This window comes from Myodes glareolus, chromosome 9, assembly GCF_982192425.1.
Source record: "Myodes glareolus chromosome 9, mMyoGla1.1, whole genome shotgun sequence".
Classification (NCBI taxonomy): domain Eukaryota; kingdom Metazoa; phylum Chordata; class Mammalia; order Rodentia; family Cricetidae; genus Myodes; species Myodes glareolus.
In genome coordinates this window covers 47,249,548-47,262,818 of record NC_142034.1, presented here as the reverse complement: position 1 = coordinate 47,262,818, position 13,271 = coordinate 47,249,548, and the positions used below count along the sequence as shown (strand labels likewise).

General features: G+C 46.7%; 1 protein-coding gene across 1 annotated transcript in view; it reads right to left on the bottom strand.

The window, feature by feature from the left end:
- Positions 1 to 13,271, bottom strand: part of Vps53 (VPS53 subunit of GARP complex) — a 136,432-nt gene that overhangs the window by 25,952 nt on the left and 97,209 nt on the right. Inside the window, exons 14-17 of the mRNA XM_085695344.2 lie at positions 12,226 to 12,468; positions 10,921 to 11,068; positions 6,938 to 7,020; positions 6,407 to 6,485 (exon numbers count right to left, since the gene is read on the bottom strand). Of these exons, the coding sequence (XP_085551470.1) occupies positions 6,407 to 6,485; positions 6,938 to 7,020; positions 10,921 to 11,068; positions 12,226 to 12,468 (553 nt within the window). The remainder of the gene's footprint in view (positions 1 to 6,406; positions 6,486 to 6,937; positions 7,021 to 10,920; positions 11,069 to 12,225; positions 12,469 to 13,271) is intronic.

The following is a 13,271-nucleotide window of genomic DNA, read 5'->3' as shown; positions in this document are numbered from 1 at the left end:
TCAACCCAGTGATCAGTTCTGGAAAAAAAAACAAAACAAACAAACCCAAAAACCAGTAAAGTGGGCACCCTTTTAAGGAGGCAGATTTTTATCTCAACCCTAGTTGGAAGACTATAATTGGACATACTGATTCCTAAGAATCTGTGGAATTTACAGCTAGAAGACAAACTTCCCATGTTTCCACCCAAACTCCCCAAATAACCCCTTCCTAAGAATCAGAGGATGATTTCATATTTTTCATGAGAAAGAAAGATGCATCTTGATCGTGAGTGGGAAGAGGGCTTGGGGATTTCTGGTCATGAAACTGCTCTGAAGAGCCATGTATGTTGAGCGTAATACGAAAACCAAACAGATGATGAGCAGGTCAGGACAGTTCCGTCATTTTCAGGAGAGAATACAGGCATACTTAAACACTTGGTCTGGCTACTCAACATGTATCTTGTTCTACAGGATAGTCATCCCTGTGAAAAGCTGGATATGGATCTAAAAGGTGAGTTTGAATGCCCGGTGCACTCATGACCAATGATAAGCCAGAGCCCGGCACACACTCACGATGTACGTTACTTCAGCTACCTACTGTTTGTCCGTCCATCCACTCATCCGTCCATCTCTCCATCCATCATCTTTGAGAGTCTCATTAAATAGGCCAGGCTGTCTGGAACTTGATACCTGGTTCAGCCTTTGCAGTGCTGGGATTACCACCTGTAAGATTTCTGCTGACCTGGTCACTCTGTATTTTCTCACCTACCCAGAAGGATGGTGAAAGCCAGCGTGAAAGTATGTTCCCAACTCTGCCCATTCCCAGTCACTTGCACTGAGGGGGCTCAGCTATTTAAGCATGGGGGAAGAACCCAGGTCTCATTTTCAGCTGGAGAGACCAGGGGGCTTGTGGTCTGTAACCTCCACAGAGATATACAACCTCCTGCTCCACACAGCTCAATCATCCCAATATCATCTCCACTTCTCCACATCCTTGGGTCAAATGGGAATCTTTGGTCCTTATTTCTGTTTTCTTCCTCCCTTCTTTGCCTTTGAAGCCATTGCAGTGCACTGCTATAGCGCAAGGTCTGGCCTATGCGTGGCATTCTACAAGAGACAAGACCCAGACCTCGAGGTGTTTAAAGATTAAGAGGAAGATAGAGATTAGAAAAGAATTGTGTAATGGAGAGGGAGTGTTGGTACTAAGTATTTTGAGGGAGAAAAACATTTTCTGGCCAAGATAAGAAATGGTTACATGGTAAGGGACTCAGAATAACTAACACAATGTCAAGAAAGAACAACGCTGGGGGACCTGCAGCAACCTACTCTAAAATCACTCTGACAAGCTCAGAACCCAAACAGGGCACAAGGACAGGCTTAACGAAGTCTGCAAAAACCCATGCATCTACATTGAACTGCTTCCCTGCTCTGTCTTTTTCTTCCAGTAACAGTTCACAGTTCTGGCTGTCCTGGAACTGGTTTTGTAGACCAGACTGGCCTCATATTCAGAGATCCACCTGCCTCTGCCTCCTGAGTGCTGGGATTAAAGATCTGTAGTAACCACCTGGCTTATTCTCATTTTTTTTTAAAGATGCACTTATTTTATGTGTATGAAAGTCCTGCTTGCATGTATGTGTACTGCGTGTGTGCCTGGTGCCAGGAGCTAGAGTTACAGGTGGTTGTAAGCCCCCAATGGGGTTCTAGAAACTAAATGCAGGTCCTCTGCAAGAGCAGTAAGTGCTTAAATGCTGAGCCACCACTCCAGCCTCTCCTATGATTTTTGCAAAGAGTAACAAGACCATCCAATAAGGGAAACTGTCTTTGAGCACACGGGGTGGGAAAGCTGGATACCTGCACGCAGAGGGATGCAGTGAGTGCTCACTTCACACCACACGCAAAATTAACTCTAACTGGATTGAAGACTTGGACATAAGAGCCAAATCTATAAAGCTCTTTGAAAAACACCAAGTATTTGATTTGTCCTTAGGTAATCTATCCTTGTTATGGCACTAAGAGCATAAGAATAAGAACAAAGATGATAAACTAGACTTCAGCGATATAAGAAGACATTATGCAGGAATGAAAAGTCAGTCCCCAGAACGAGTGAACACAACAAGAGCTGCTATAGGCTCTAAAAGGAACTGTCATCACTTAGGAGGCTGCAGCAGCGGGATAGATAGATTGACACTACCCTGAATGCCAGCACTCAGGATGCAGAGGCAGGTGATCTCTGAGTTCAAGGCCAGCCTGATCTACAGAGTAAGTTCCAGGACAGTCAGGGATACACAGGGAAACCCTGTCTTGAAAAAACAAAATCCCCCAAAACCCCCCAAGACCCAAAAAAACAAACAAAAAAGAAAAGAAAATCAAAACCGAAACAAAGCAAAACACTAAAAAATAAAGAGGAGAAAGAGAAGATGATGAACTTCTATAACTCAATAATAGAAAACCCAAGTTTGCAATGGTGACAGTTCAGTTAATATTTCTTTAAGGAGGACACTCAGACTGCCAACCCCAAAGAGATACCTATTGTCACTTTATCTCTGTCATCAGGGAAGTGCAGTGAGGCCACAAGGAGGTACTTCTTCATACCTACAAGGATGGCCATGATTTTAATAAAAGCAAAGTAAATACTGGTGGAAATGTGGGAAGATTAGAAGCTTATACTGTGCTGGTGGGAATGTCAAATTGGCAGATATGGGAAACCATGAGGCAGTGCCGGGAGTAGTAATATGGAAGCTAGCTTGAGATTCAGCACTTCCTCTCCTAGGTGTGCACTGAAGAGAACTGAGAATATACACTCACACAGATGTTCACATCATTGTTCACACTAGCTGGAAAAAACTCTAACAAGGAAATAATGGAATATCAGTCATTAAAAGGAATGAACTAGAGGCTTGGCCTCTGCAAAGTCTTGGGTTCAAGCCCTACCATTGCTTTAAAATGGAGTACATCCAGGTGTGGGGTGTACATCTTTAATCTTAGTACGAGGAAGACAGAACAGGTGGATCTCTTGTGGGTTTCAGAGCAGCCTGGTCTACATAGTAAGTGTTAGGCCAGCCAGGGCTATATAACAAGACCCTGTCTGGAAATAAAAACAAACAAAATTCACAAAAACCAGAAATATGCACTATGGACACATGGCATACTATGAATGAACCTTGAAGATACTGTGCAGTGAAGGAAGCCCAGCAGGAAAAGCTACACACAACCACATGGAAAGTGTCTAGAATAGTAATCTATACAGAGAGGAAGTAGACTAATGGCTTTTAGGGATATGGTGTGTGTGTGGGGGGGGCTGCTGAGAGGGATGGGCTTCTTTCTAGGGTGATAAAGGTACCCTGGAATGAGACAGTCCTGGTGGATGTGTGGCCTCATATCTGTACTAAATTCTATTAATTTGGACACTTTAAGGAGTGAACTGTGCTCTGGGATTTGTTCTGATTAGGTTTTTTTTTTTTTTTTTTTTTTTTTTGTCAACCCGACTCCAGTTCCTACCTTGAGTTCCTGTACTGACTTCCTTCGGTAATGGAGTAAGACAGGAATTACACTGTAACTTTTACTTGGGGAACAGGGGGACAGATAGTCAACAGAAACCTTAAGGAAGATTTACAAGGGGGACAGATAGTCAAGCTCACTCTTAAAAAGGTCGCACTTTTTTCTGGCTAGACCACGACGGGAAGAGAATTCTACACAAAAAGGTCAGAGTGAGGGAGGGCAAGGACATCTCCAGCAGGCAGAGCACATCCAGGTCAGTGGGACCGGCTGGGACCTGGGGTGCAAGGTGTTGGCACAGGAGCAGTATAACCTGTGCAGACAAGAGAGCCATCCGAGGGACTGACAGGAAATATGGCGACTGAGAAGGATCTAGAGCTTGCTTTCGCCTCCCAGGACAACAATGTGACCAGCTGTTGGGCTCCATCCACCTTGTCAGGGAGCCTCCTTCCCTCTCCTCAGAGCCAGCCCTGGGTTCCGCTACACCAGGAGCCCACTCCACACTGTCCTCACTAATTATGAAATACATCTATTTATTCGACTGTTGCTTTGAGTTTTCTCCCAGCACAGCATAAACTTGAAAACAGCCTTGCTTGAGTCCAGAGTATTCTGTAACTTTCTAAGGCAGTGAGTGGGATTGGTAATTTTGACAAAATTGACTTTCCTAACTTAAGAAGCGTTGCTCCCACTGCAGTCCTGTTGGGAGCAGCCTCCTCATCACACACTCCTCAGGAGAACCGGACCAGGTCCATCCCCCATCGTTTCTCATGCTGACTGCTGGATTCTGCTCTTCTCCTCTCACCCCCACCACAATTCTCCGCATACTCTGCCCACATCTCCTTCTCCGCCCACCAGATGAAACACCTGGAGACAATGCCTACGCCTTTCCCAGCCTCGTGCTAGGCAGAGTCCAAGCTGGACTAGTCAGCCAGCAGCAAACAATGATGGAATCAGAGGTGGAAATAATCGCCATCACAAAGATTTGAAGAAATCCTAGAAGAAACTCCATGAAACAGGCGGCAGACACTAATGGGGTGCATACCGAGGCAGCCCGAGAACACTGCCGTGTTTACTTTAATCACACGGATCTCATTTTACTAGCACTCCAGAAGACTCTGACAAAAAAAAAAAAAAGCCTTCCAACTGCTATGCTCCCAAACCTAGGATTTTCCTATGATATAAACACAAGATTCTGGAGGTATGGTTGATATTTGCTGGTGTGCATCTAGGGAGAAATGGATGTGAGGAAGGGGAACTGGAGGGCAGTCTGCCTAATGAACTGACAGTTCATATAAGCAACACCTGGAGTGTTAAACCCATTCCATCTGTTATTTTACTGAGAGAGAGAAAAAGATTCCACTCTTCCTTTGGTCAGTGTGAAAATCTTTTGGCAGCTGTGTTCCAGGCTGCGGTGTGTGGCAGTTCAGGAGATGGCAGCTGGAACGGATCAAACTCAGGATGTGTAGAGTGTTTGCCAGCAGTGAGGGAATAGCCAGAGCCCAGGAAACGAATCCTCACAGCCTGCTTCTTTAAGACAACAGCCTAGCCTCCAGCTGCCTGCTTACAGTGTATGGCTGGGGATCCGGGCTGGGCATAGGACTGGCTTTGGGAACAAGAGCTTTGGTACATCCGCTGCTTCATAACTTCCTACTTCACTCCTTAAACCCTAAAGTCAAAGTTTTGGTTTTAATCCTACTTTTGTTAAATAGTTATAATCTACTATAAAACCAAACTCAGACCAAATGTCTGCTTCCTGAAGACGGCATTCCTCTTGTCAAGAGGGAGGAACCGAGGCTTTCTGAGCACTTGACTGGCACCACCAGGCACTCACTGCTGTCCAGTCTCACAGCTCTGGGAGGCAGCCAGCCAGAGGCATTTCACATAGTGGAGACGGGCCTGCACAGGCTAAGTCATGTGTGCAGTGCTCAGAAGAAACCAGAGAATGCAGGTCTGCCTGACCCAGTGTCAAGGTTCCTCCCACTGCCCTCTGTCATAAATCCTGTCCAGTTTTCCCCAGACAAGTGAGTCTTCCAAGAGCCCGGGACTAGATAAATGCTGGCAAGCTTTTTCTGGACAGGGTCAGCTAGTCAGTGTTTTTGTGTTGTGGGCTATAAGGTCTCCTTATAACTACTAATTTCTACAGTCACAGCACAGAAACAGCCATAAGGGTGCATAAGCGAACGAACATGGCTATGTTCCACTAAGACTTGCAGGAACAAGTGGCGGGCCACATTTGGCTGCAGGCTATGGTTTGTTATCCCTTGCTCTACAAGGCTTGCTGGGCTTAAAAGTCAACAAAGAGTTGCCTACTTTCTTACTTAATCGATAAACATGAAGGCTCCAATATGGTCTAGACATGTAGGGAATACTCTTGTTCTTTGCTGAGATAAGGTCTTCCTGTGTAGTACAGACAGGCCTTGAACTTAAAATCCTCTTGCTTCAGCCTTCTAAATCCCGAGGTTATACACAAAGCCATCACATTTCTCAGGAATTTACACTCTAGGGAAGAAAAGACAGGCAAACAAAACCCCAAAAAGCAGTGCATGGTGAGTGTGAAAGGACCATAGGGCTGAGGGTACATTAAAACCAGAGTCCACTATGTGATCAAATTATCTCATCGCCAAAGCTCAGGAAAAGCCAGAACCTCTCGGTGGGCAAGATGAAGCAAAGAGTCAGTGCTGCAGAGCTCAGAAACTGCTCATCCTCAAGAGCACGAACAGATTTCAGCAGGAGCTAGATGCCGACCCACGAACCCATCCCCTTCAGACTCACCCCATCCCCACCCCACAGAAGGGTCAGCAACAGCCCCAGGTGCCTAGCGGGAACTCTGGGAGGAATCCCCAGCCCCCTCAGCTGACACTAAGCAGGGTTGGAGACACACAGGAAAGGCACATCAGTCACTCTGGTAGGAGGCCAGCTCCTACGACCTCACCTTGCTCATGGCGATCAGGGCAGGATCACAGGCTGCATCCAGATCCTGGACCAACAGCTGGATGCTGCTGGAGATGACACTGCAAAGGAACGGACGCTGCGGTCACTGCTCCAGGAAGGGACGGGAGGACGGCTATGGGCCTCTTCAGGTGTTTTTGGCATGTGTGCAAAATTGAAATTTGTCATTTCTTTATAAAATCTTGGGTTTTAATCACTGATAGTGGAGGAAGAAATGGCTCTTCATGCCCTGTTCTTATTTGTGTGTGTCTTATCCAGTAAGGACCCAAACTTCCATGGCTACTCCCATAATTGCTAACCCTAGAGTATCTTTGAGGTCTCCTCCAAAAGCATCTGTGTTGAAAACTTATTTAAGTAGAATGAGGAGGAGGAGAAAGAGGAGGGAGATCAGGGTACTGCTCCTCACGGCTGGTAGAGAATGCCTGGGGAACGCTTAGGTTCTGTAGGGACTAAAGCACACACCGCCTGTGAAAAAGGAAGGTTGGCCTGGAGTAAGCGCCTGGAAGGTACGTACGTGCTGAATGTGTCCATTTCTCCAGTGAGATTAATTCGTTCAGTCAGACTTACATCAACTTTTTCTTTGAGTTTTTCTTCTAGCTGTTAGGAAGGGGATAAAGCAGAAGCATGTTTAATGATTACCCAAAGGTGTTCCATACACTAACTGAGGCTCGAAGGGGATGAGCCAGACAGAACATGAGACATATTTCCTTCTCATCAGGATGTGAGGGAAGTCCCACCACCCTCACTTCACAGAAGACTGCAGTAGCCCACCCAGCAGGTGGTAGGGCCAAAATCAGTTTCTGAGGACCCAGCCCCTTTGACACCACACTGGGCTTACTTTTAACCACATAGCATTAGATCATGTGGTTCCTCCTCCACAGGCTCATGCTTGGAGTGTTCGCCCCCTAGTGGTGGTGCTGTTCTGGAGGCTGTGATGCCTTTATGAGACGGAGTCTAGATCTCAGAAGCTGGGTGAGTGAGGGCTTTTCAAAGTTACAGGAAAGCCCTGCTTCCCGGCCGCTAGCATGCAAGAAGCCTCTGTTCATGACCTCACAGCCAGGTGCACTGGGCTCCTCCCCATGGTTGCAGACTGCAAACACATCTCCTGCCTTTGTTGTATCTGTGAGAAGTAACAAGTATGGTCTCCCCGAGTGCCCCACGAGCCTTAGTCTCACTCACTAGTCTCGGGAACTTCTACTCTGAGTGACAGTAAAATCAGCGGATCTTTGCCAAGTGTTTCTGTGGTCACTAGCTTGCCAAGGTGCCAGATGTCTCAAGCGGTGGATTGGAAATACATCTTCACCTCGGTCAGCTTAGGGCTCAGGGCAGGATCGCTGACATACTCCTGAGTCTTGGAGAAAAAGACAATTGGCCAGGGTATGGAAGGACCTAAACATGCCCTGGGAATTGATAAATCAGTCACACTCAGTCTAAGAAGATGAATGCGCTACATTAAAACGTAGGTGCTCTTAGAGAACTGGAGAGATGGTTCAGTTCCCAGCACCTGCAGAGTGGCTCAACACAGCCTGTAACTATGGCTTAAGGGAATCCATCACCCTCTTCGGACCTTCATGGGCACTGAATGAATGTGGTGCACATAAGTAACATAGGTGCGCGTGCGTGCGCACACACACACACACACACACACACACACGTATTAAAAACAAAAGTATTCTTAAAATGTGTGCAAATGTGGGTAACCTTTTTAGAAGGCAATTTATAAACGGCATCTGGTAATTTCAATTAGAAATGTATTTTTTTTAAATATTTATTTATTATATATACAATGGTCTGTCTGTGCGTATGTCTACAGGCCAGAAGAGGGCACCAGATCTCATTACAGATGGTTGTGAGCCACCATGTGGTTGCTGGGAATTGAACTCAGGACCTTTGGAAGAGTAGGCAATGCTCTTAACCACTGAGCCGTCTCTCTAGCCCAGAAATGTATTTTTTTGAAATCATGAGAATAACGTACAGAGCCATGCAAGGACTCTAGGTAGCATTAATTCCACCACTACTTATGGAAGCCTGCTTTGTGCCAGGCTGTTTAAAGGGGTGAGGGGCCATTCAAAGATCCTGTATCTGTAAAGTTCTATCCAGAAGGGGTTTTTATTACTGGAAACCAGGGAGCAGTCTACACGGACACCTACAAGGGAGGATGAGACAGCATTTGCATACTCCAGTGGCCTCTACCATTTCATTAAAGATAAATGCTAACTTTAAGCACGACACGGGTCCTGTCTACTTTCTGGTTTCATCTTGTTACTCCTGCCTTGCCTCTGGCATTTGCAGTTTTAGGGTCTTTGTCTCTCAGGACCTTCTTACTCCATAAATCCTCCCTCTAAAATGCCCCTGCTCATCCTCCTGACCAGACCCCTATTTCCGTACCCTTCCAACTCCTCTCTTGGCATCTGCTTCTTCTCTCCCACTTAACACAAAACGGCAGCGAAACCTTGGCTTGCTTGCTTGCTTTCTGCTTTTCATCAGTCTGAGTCTCCTGAGAGACAGATGCCTGTCCTCACCTTACTGTGCCATGACCCGTGGCAGTGCCTGCTATGGGAAGTGTCTAGTGAAGTGCACTTGAAGCTCAGGGAGACCCTGAACTTCTGAGTCTCCTCTTCCACTCCCAAAGGCGGGGATTTCAGTTCAAGTGTGCACCACCACACCCAGTTTATGTGGAGCTAGGGATGAAAGCCAGGGCTGTACACACGCTAGGCAAGGCCTGGACCAACTGTGCTGCATCCCTAGCCACCCTACCCCCTCACCCTGGAACTAATCACTTCTCCAGGAATCTCTGCTTCTTCTAAAGGAACACGGCATTCAGACATCTCATAGGTGACTAAGAATGCACACGCTTTTATAATCAGTAAGATGATTTTCATTAAATTTAAAAAAATGGCTATACAAGTCATCAAAATGTTCTTTGATTTATTCATCCTTCTAAAATACCTAAGAATCTATCCTAGAAACACAATATAAAACTTGCAAGCTACTATATTCAGAAAGATGATTTTGTAAGATTATTTAAAGAAGCAAAACTTTAAAGCAGTATAAATAAATACCAGGGCTATTATTAAATATCTACTAATCCTTTAATGGAATATTATATAACCATAAGTAATAATAATAAAAATAGTTTAGTAACAGGAGAATGCTAAGACACTAACACTAACAAGAGGATGTAGAAGTGAACTAAGTTAATTGCATACAAAACTATGTTTATAAAATAACTCAAGCTGCTGGTTTGGTGTGTTTGTGCTTATGAAGAGATTTTATTCCGTATTTTAAGCAAAGTGCTTAAGAAGAAAGTGAGACAGACACAGCTGAGAATGTAGGCCAGGTTTTAAAGGAGTCCTAAGTGCAGTGTTTTGTTTTATGCTACTTTGGTCACTTTGCTTTTAAGATTCTGTATTAAAAGTCTGGCATGGTGGCACACGCCTTTAATCCCAGCACTGGGAAGCAAAGGCAGATGGGTCTCTCTGAGTTCTAGACCAGCCTGGTCTACACACTGAGACCCTGTCTCAATCAAAGAGACATTATATGTCTTTCTCACATGCTTTAAATGCCTATGTTTGGCCTGAGATGTGTGTGTGTGTGTGTGTGTGTGTGTGTGCACGCGCGCGTGCATTCGCATGCATGTACTTCTGGCTCCAAGGCCAAAGTGGTCTTCAAGTATGTCTATGTCATGCCCCAAAGCAGAGCGTGCTACTACAGCCTTGGTCTTGGCATCTGGGCCCAGTTGTCTGACCCTCAAGGAAGCTGCTGGACACTTCCTATGTTCACCCCTAGCACATAGGGGGTCCAAGCTGTCATGTCTGAACTGTCCCTTTCTTCTTTGTGACTGACTTCTTAAACGCTTAGGAAATAAGCATCAACATCAGGAAGAGCAGAGCTCTCTCTCTCCATGGTCACTTTCTTGCTCTTAGCCTCAGGGGGACCCCAGGCCAAATGGGGGGGAAAAGAGCCTCCAATCCTGTGGCGGGCTGAGTGGCCAGTTGCTCCTCCTCCTGCAAGCTGGTTGGTGAACAGCTTCTAGAGGCTCCAGCAGAGGCCCCACCCTTTCTGCTTCACAGGCTATATCTCAAACAATGGTTGTTACGGTGGACAACCTAGAAACAGAGAACGCTAGAAAATGTCAGGAGACACATAAAATCCTGAAGGACTTTGCTTATTAACATGCTAAGAATGGAGCCACTGGGAAACTCACCCACCAAAGGAGTTTATCACTGTTCTTCTCATTATGGACACTGCGCTACTGACCTACTTTTAAGAGGTCCTGCCTGGCTGGCTGGTAGCTTACATAACTTGAGGGTGTGGGTTGGCCATACTTCTCTTATTAGATGGCTGCTGGGGCATCTCTGACTACATGGTGAGTTTCTTCCTGTGAGGCCAACTGGCCTGCTGCAGGTGAATTCAGTGGAGCTTAGTGGCGCTCTCGGCCCGCTCCAGGTCTAGCTGAGAGCTCCAGGGAGGCAGCAGGCTCAGCTGGGGGCTCACCTGCTGGGTGGTGGCCAGACAGTACTCGGCTGTACTGAGGATGCTGCAGATGAGGCACAGCTCTTCCAGAGTGAACCTGGCCACTTCGGAGCCCTCCTTCTCTTTGAGGAGGCTGCTGATGGTCAGCCCCCCGCCGCTGCTGCTGGTCCTGAGGAAAAGGACAGGAAATAGTCAGGCTGCGGCTGCCCATTTACTTCCTGAAGCTGTGTATTTTATGACGAAGAAGAAAGGGGAGGAAAGGCTGGCTACAGTACAAATAAATCAACATACAATGGGCCCTTTGCTCCAGCCCTTACCTTGACTGTCATCTGTTAGACCCTCTCACCACAGGAACAGGAAGAGACACGCCAAGAGAAAGGCGGTGGTGAGCAGTCCTCACCCGGGATGGCCCCATTCTCACCAGGGAGGCTGTTCAGCCCAGTGCCTGACTTGAGATTCCCTGAGTGCAACTCTCACATGGGAGGGCATCTGCGTCATAAAAGCTGCTTCCCCACCCATCTTTCTCAGGTAAGATGTGTACAGGTGGAGCAGCTCATACGTGAACAAGCAGAGGAAGACAGTCGGACAGTACACATGTGTGCCCATGCACACCGGCTGAGAGCAAAGGTGGACACTGGGTATCCTCTTCTATCGTTCTGTATCTTGCTTTTGAGATACTATCTCTCATTAAGATAAGATGGAGCTTGCCAGAGTTGGCCTGACTGGCTGCTATTGAGGCCCTGGACTCCTCTTGTCTCTGCCTCCTAGTTTTATGATTACAAGTGAGTGTTGCCAAATCCAGCTTTCTATGTGCGTCCTGGGGATCTGAACTCAGGTCCTCATGCTTGTGAAGGAGACACTTTATCCACTCAGCCTTCTCCTCAGCCCCAACTCATCCCTATCTTTAAACATAGACTGCACACAGCATCAGAGGCTGTGAAAGGTAATGGGCGGTGGGGCTTGTCTATCTGGAACTCAAGGCATGGAAACACTGCTCAGGCTGGGGTGACTCTCTATTGAGTAACTTTCTTTCTGTGTTAAGCCCATGTGCACTGCGTACGTACATATAATAGGCCCAACTCAGTGATGCACTATGACCTTCACTGGTGGACAGGGAACATGCTTGCTGACAGTCATGGTAGCTGTGGATTGTCATTAAAGAAGACAGCAGTGTGTCAGGCCCCTGGGAGCCCAGAAGGAGTGTTTTCCTCCTCGACATTCTTAGTGGCTCAGTAAACAAGCCCAGAGTGGCTTTCCTTAAAGACTCCCATATTTAGGGATGTTAGAGTCTCGCTTTCCTGCTGAGAGTGAGGGAAAAGGACTCACTTAGGCAGATTGCCAGAGAGGATTTTCCAGGCGTATTCTCGGAGGTACTTCTGGAATATGGTGGTCAGGGCGATCATGGGCTCGCCTGTGCTGAGCTGTGAGCACTGCACCATGCACTTCTTGTAGTAGACAAAGAGGTCAGCACAGCTGGGGAGTACAGCACCCCCTTCGTCAGTGTTCGGTTTCGGTGGGCCCTGGGCTTTGAAATCTGCCACAAACCGGTCTATCAGCTCGCTGAGGTTTCTGGAAGAGCAGAAATGCTGTTTCACGTGGAGAGATCAGGCAGGGGTGCTGTCTGCAGTGGACATAAGCAGTTTCCACAAGTGCTACCCACACTTACAAGTGGGTGCATTTTATCCATGTCACTACTCACCTCCCTGCTTAAAAAAATGGCAGCAATAAAGTCTGACATTTGTACACTGATGTGTTCCAAGGCATTTCATCAGCATGTCTGCCCCCAGGGCCCCGGGAGACAGAGCACTCCTGCTCCTCTAGAAGGTGAGAAAACCGACACCTAAAACTGTCACAAAACTGAGTGGAGAACCTGTCATATAACGTGTACCCCAGAATGCTAAGCACCAGCGGCCCTTTCCCAAACCACAGCCCTAAACACTGTCGTGGCCCAGGAGTCATGGCTGTGCTGTATAATCATGTCATGTTAATATCAAATAATCAAGTTTCCAACAGTAACCTTCGGAGGCACCAATTTTATATTCCCCCTTCTCCAAAAACCAGGTGCAGAAAAGTTAAGTACCTTGTCCAAAACAAGCTGGGGAACCAGGATGCAAACCCCAGCAGCCTGGACCCAAGCTTCATGCTTTTCACCAGCCTCTACAAAGGTTCTGATGGCAGCAAAGATGTGGACATTGCCTGCCATGATGGCTGGAAGTCCCCGGAGTCCTTGAGTCCAAATAAGTCCTTCCTTCCTGGGGTGTTTCTGCTAAATATCTTCTCACAATAGCAAGAAGAGTGAGAAGAAAAGCATAGTCTAACTCTAACTAAAAACTAACTTGTTTTTAGTCTTTTGAGAAAGGATTCTTCCTATG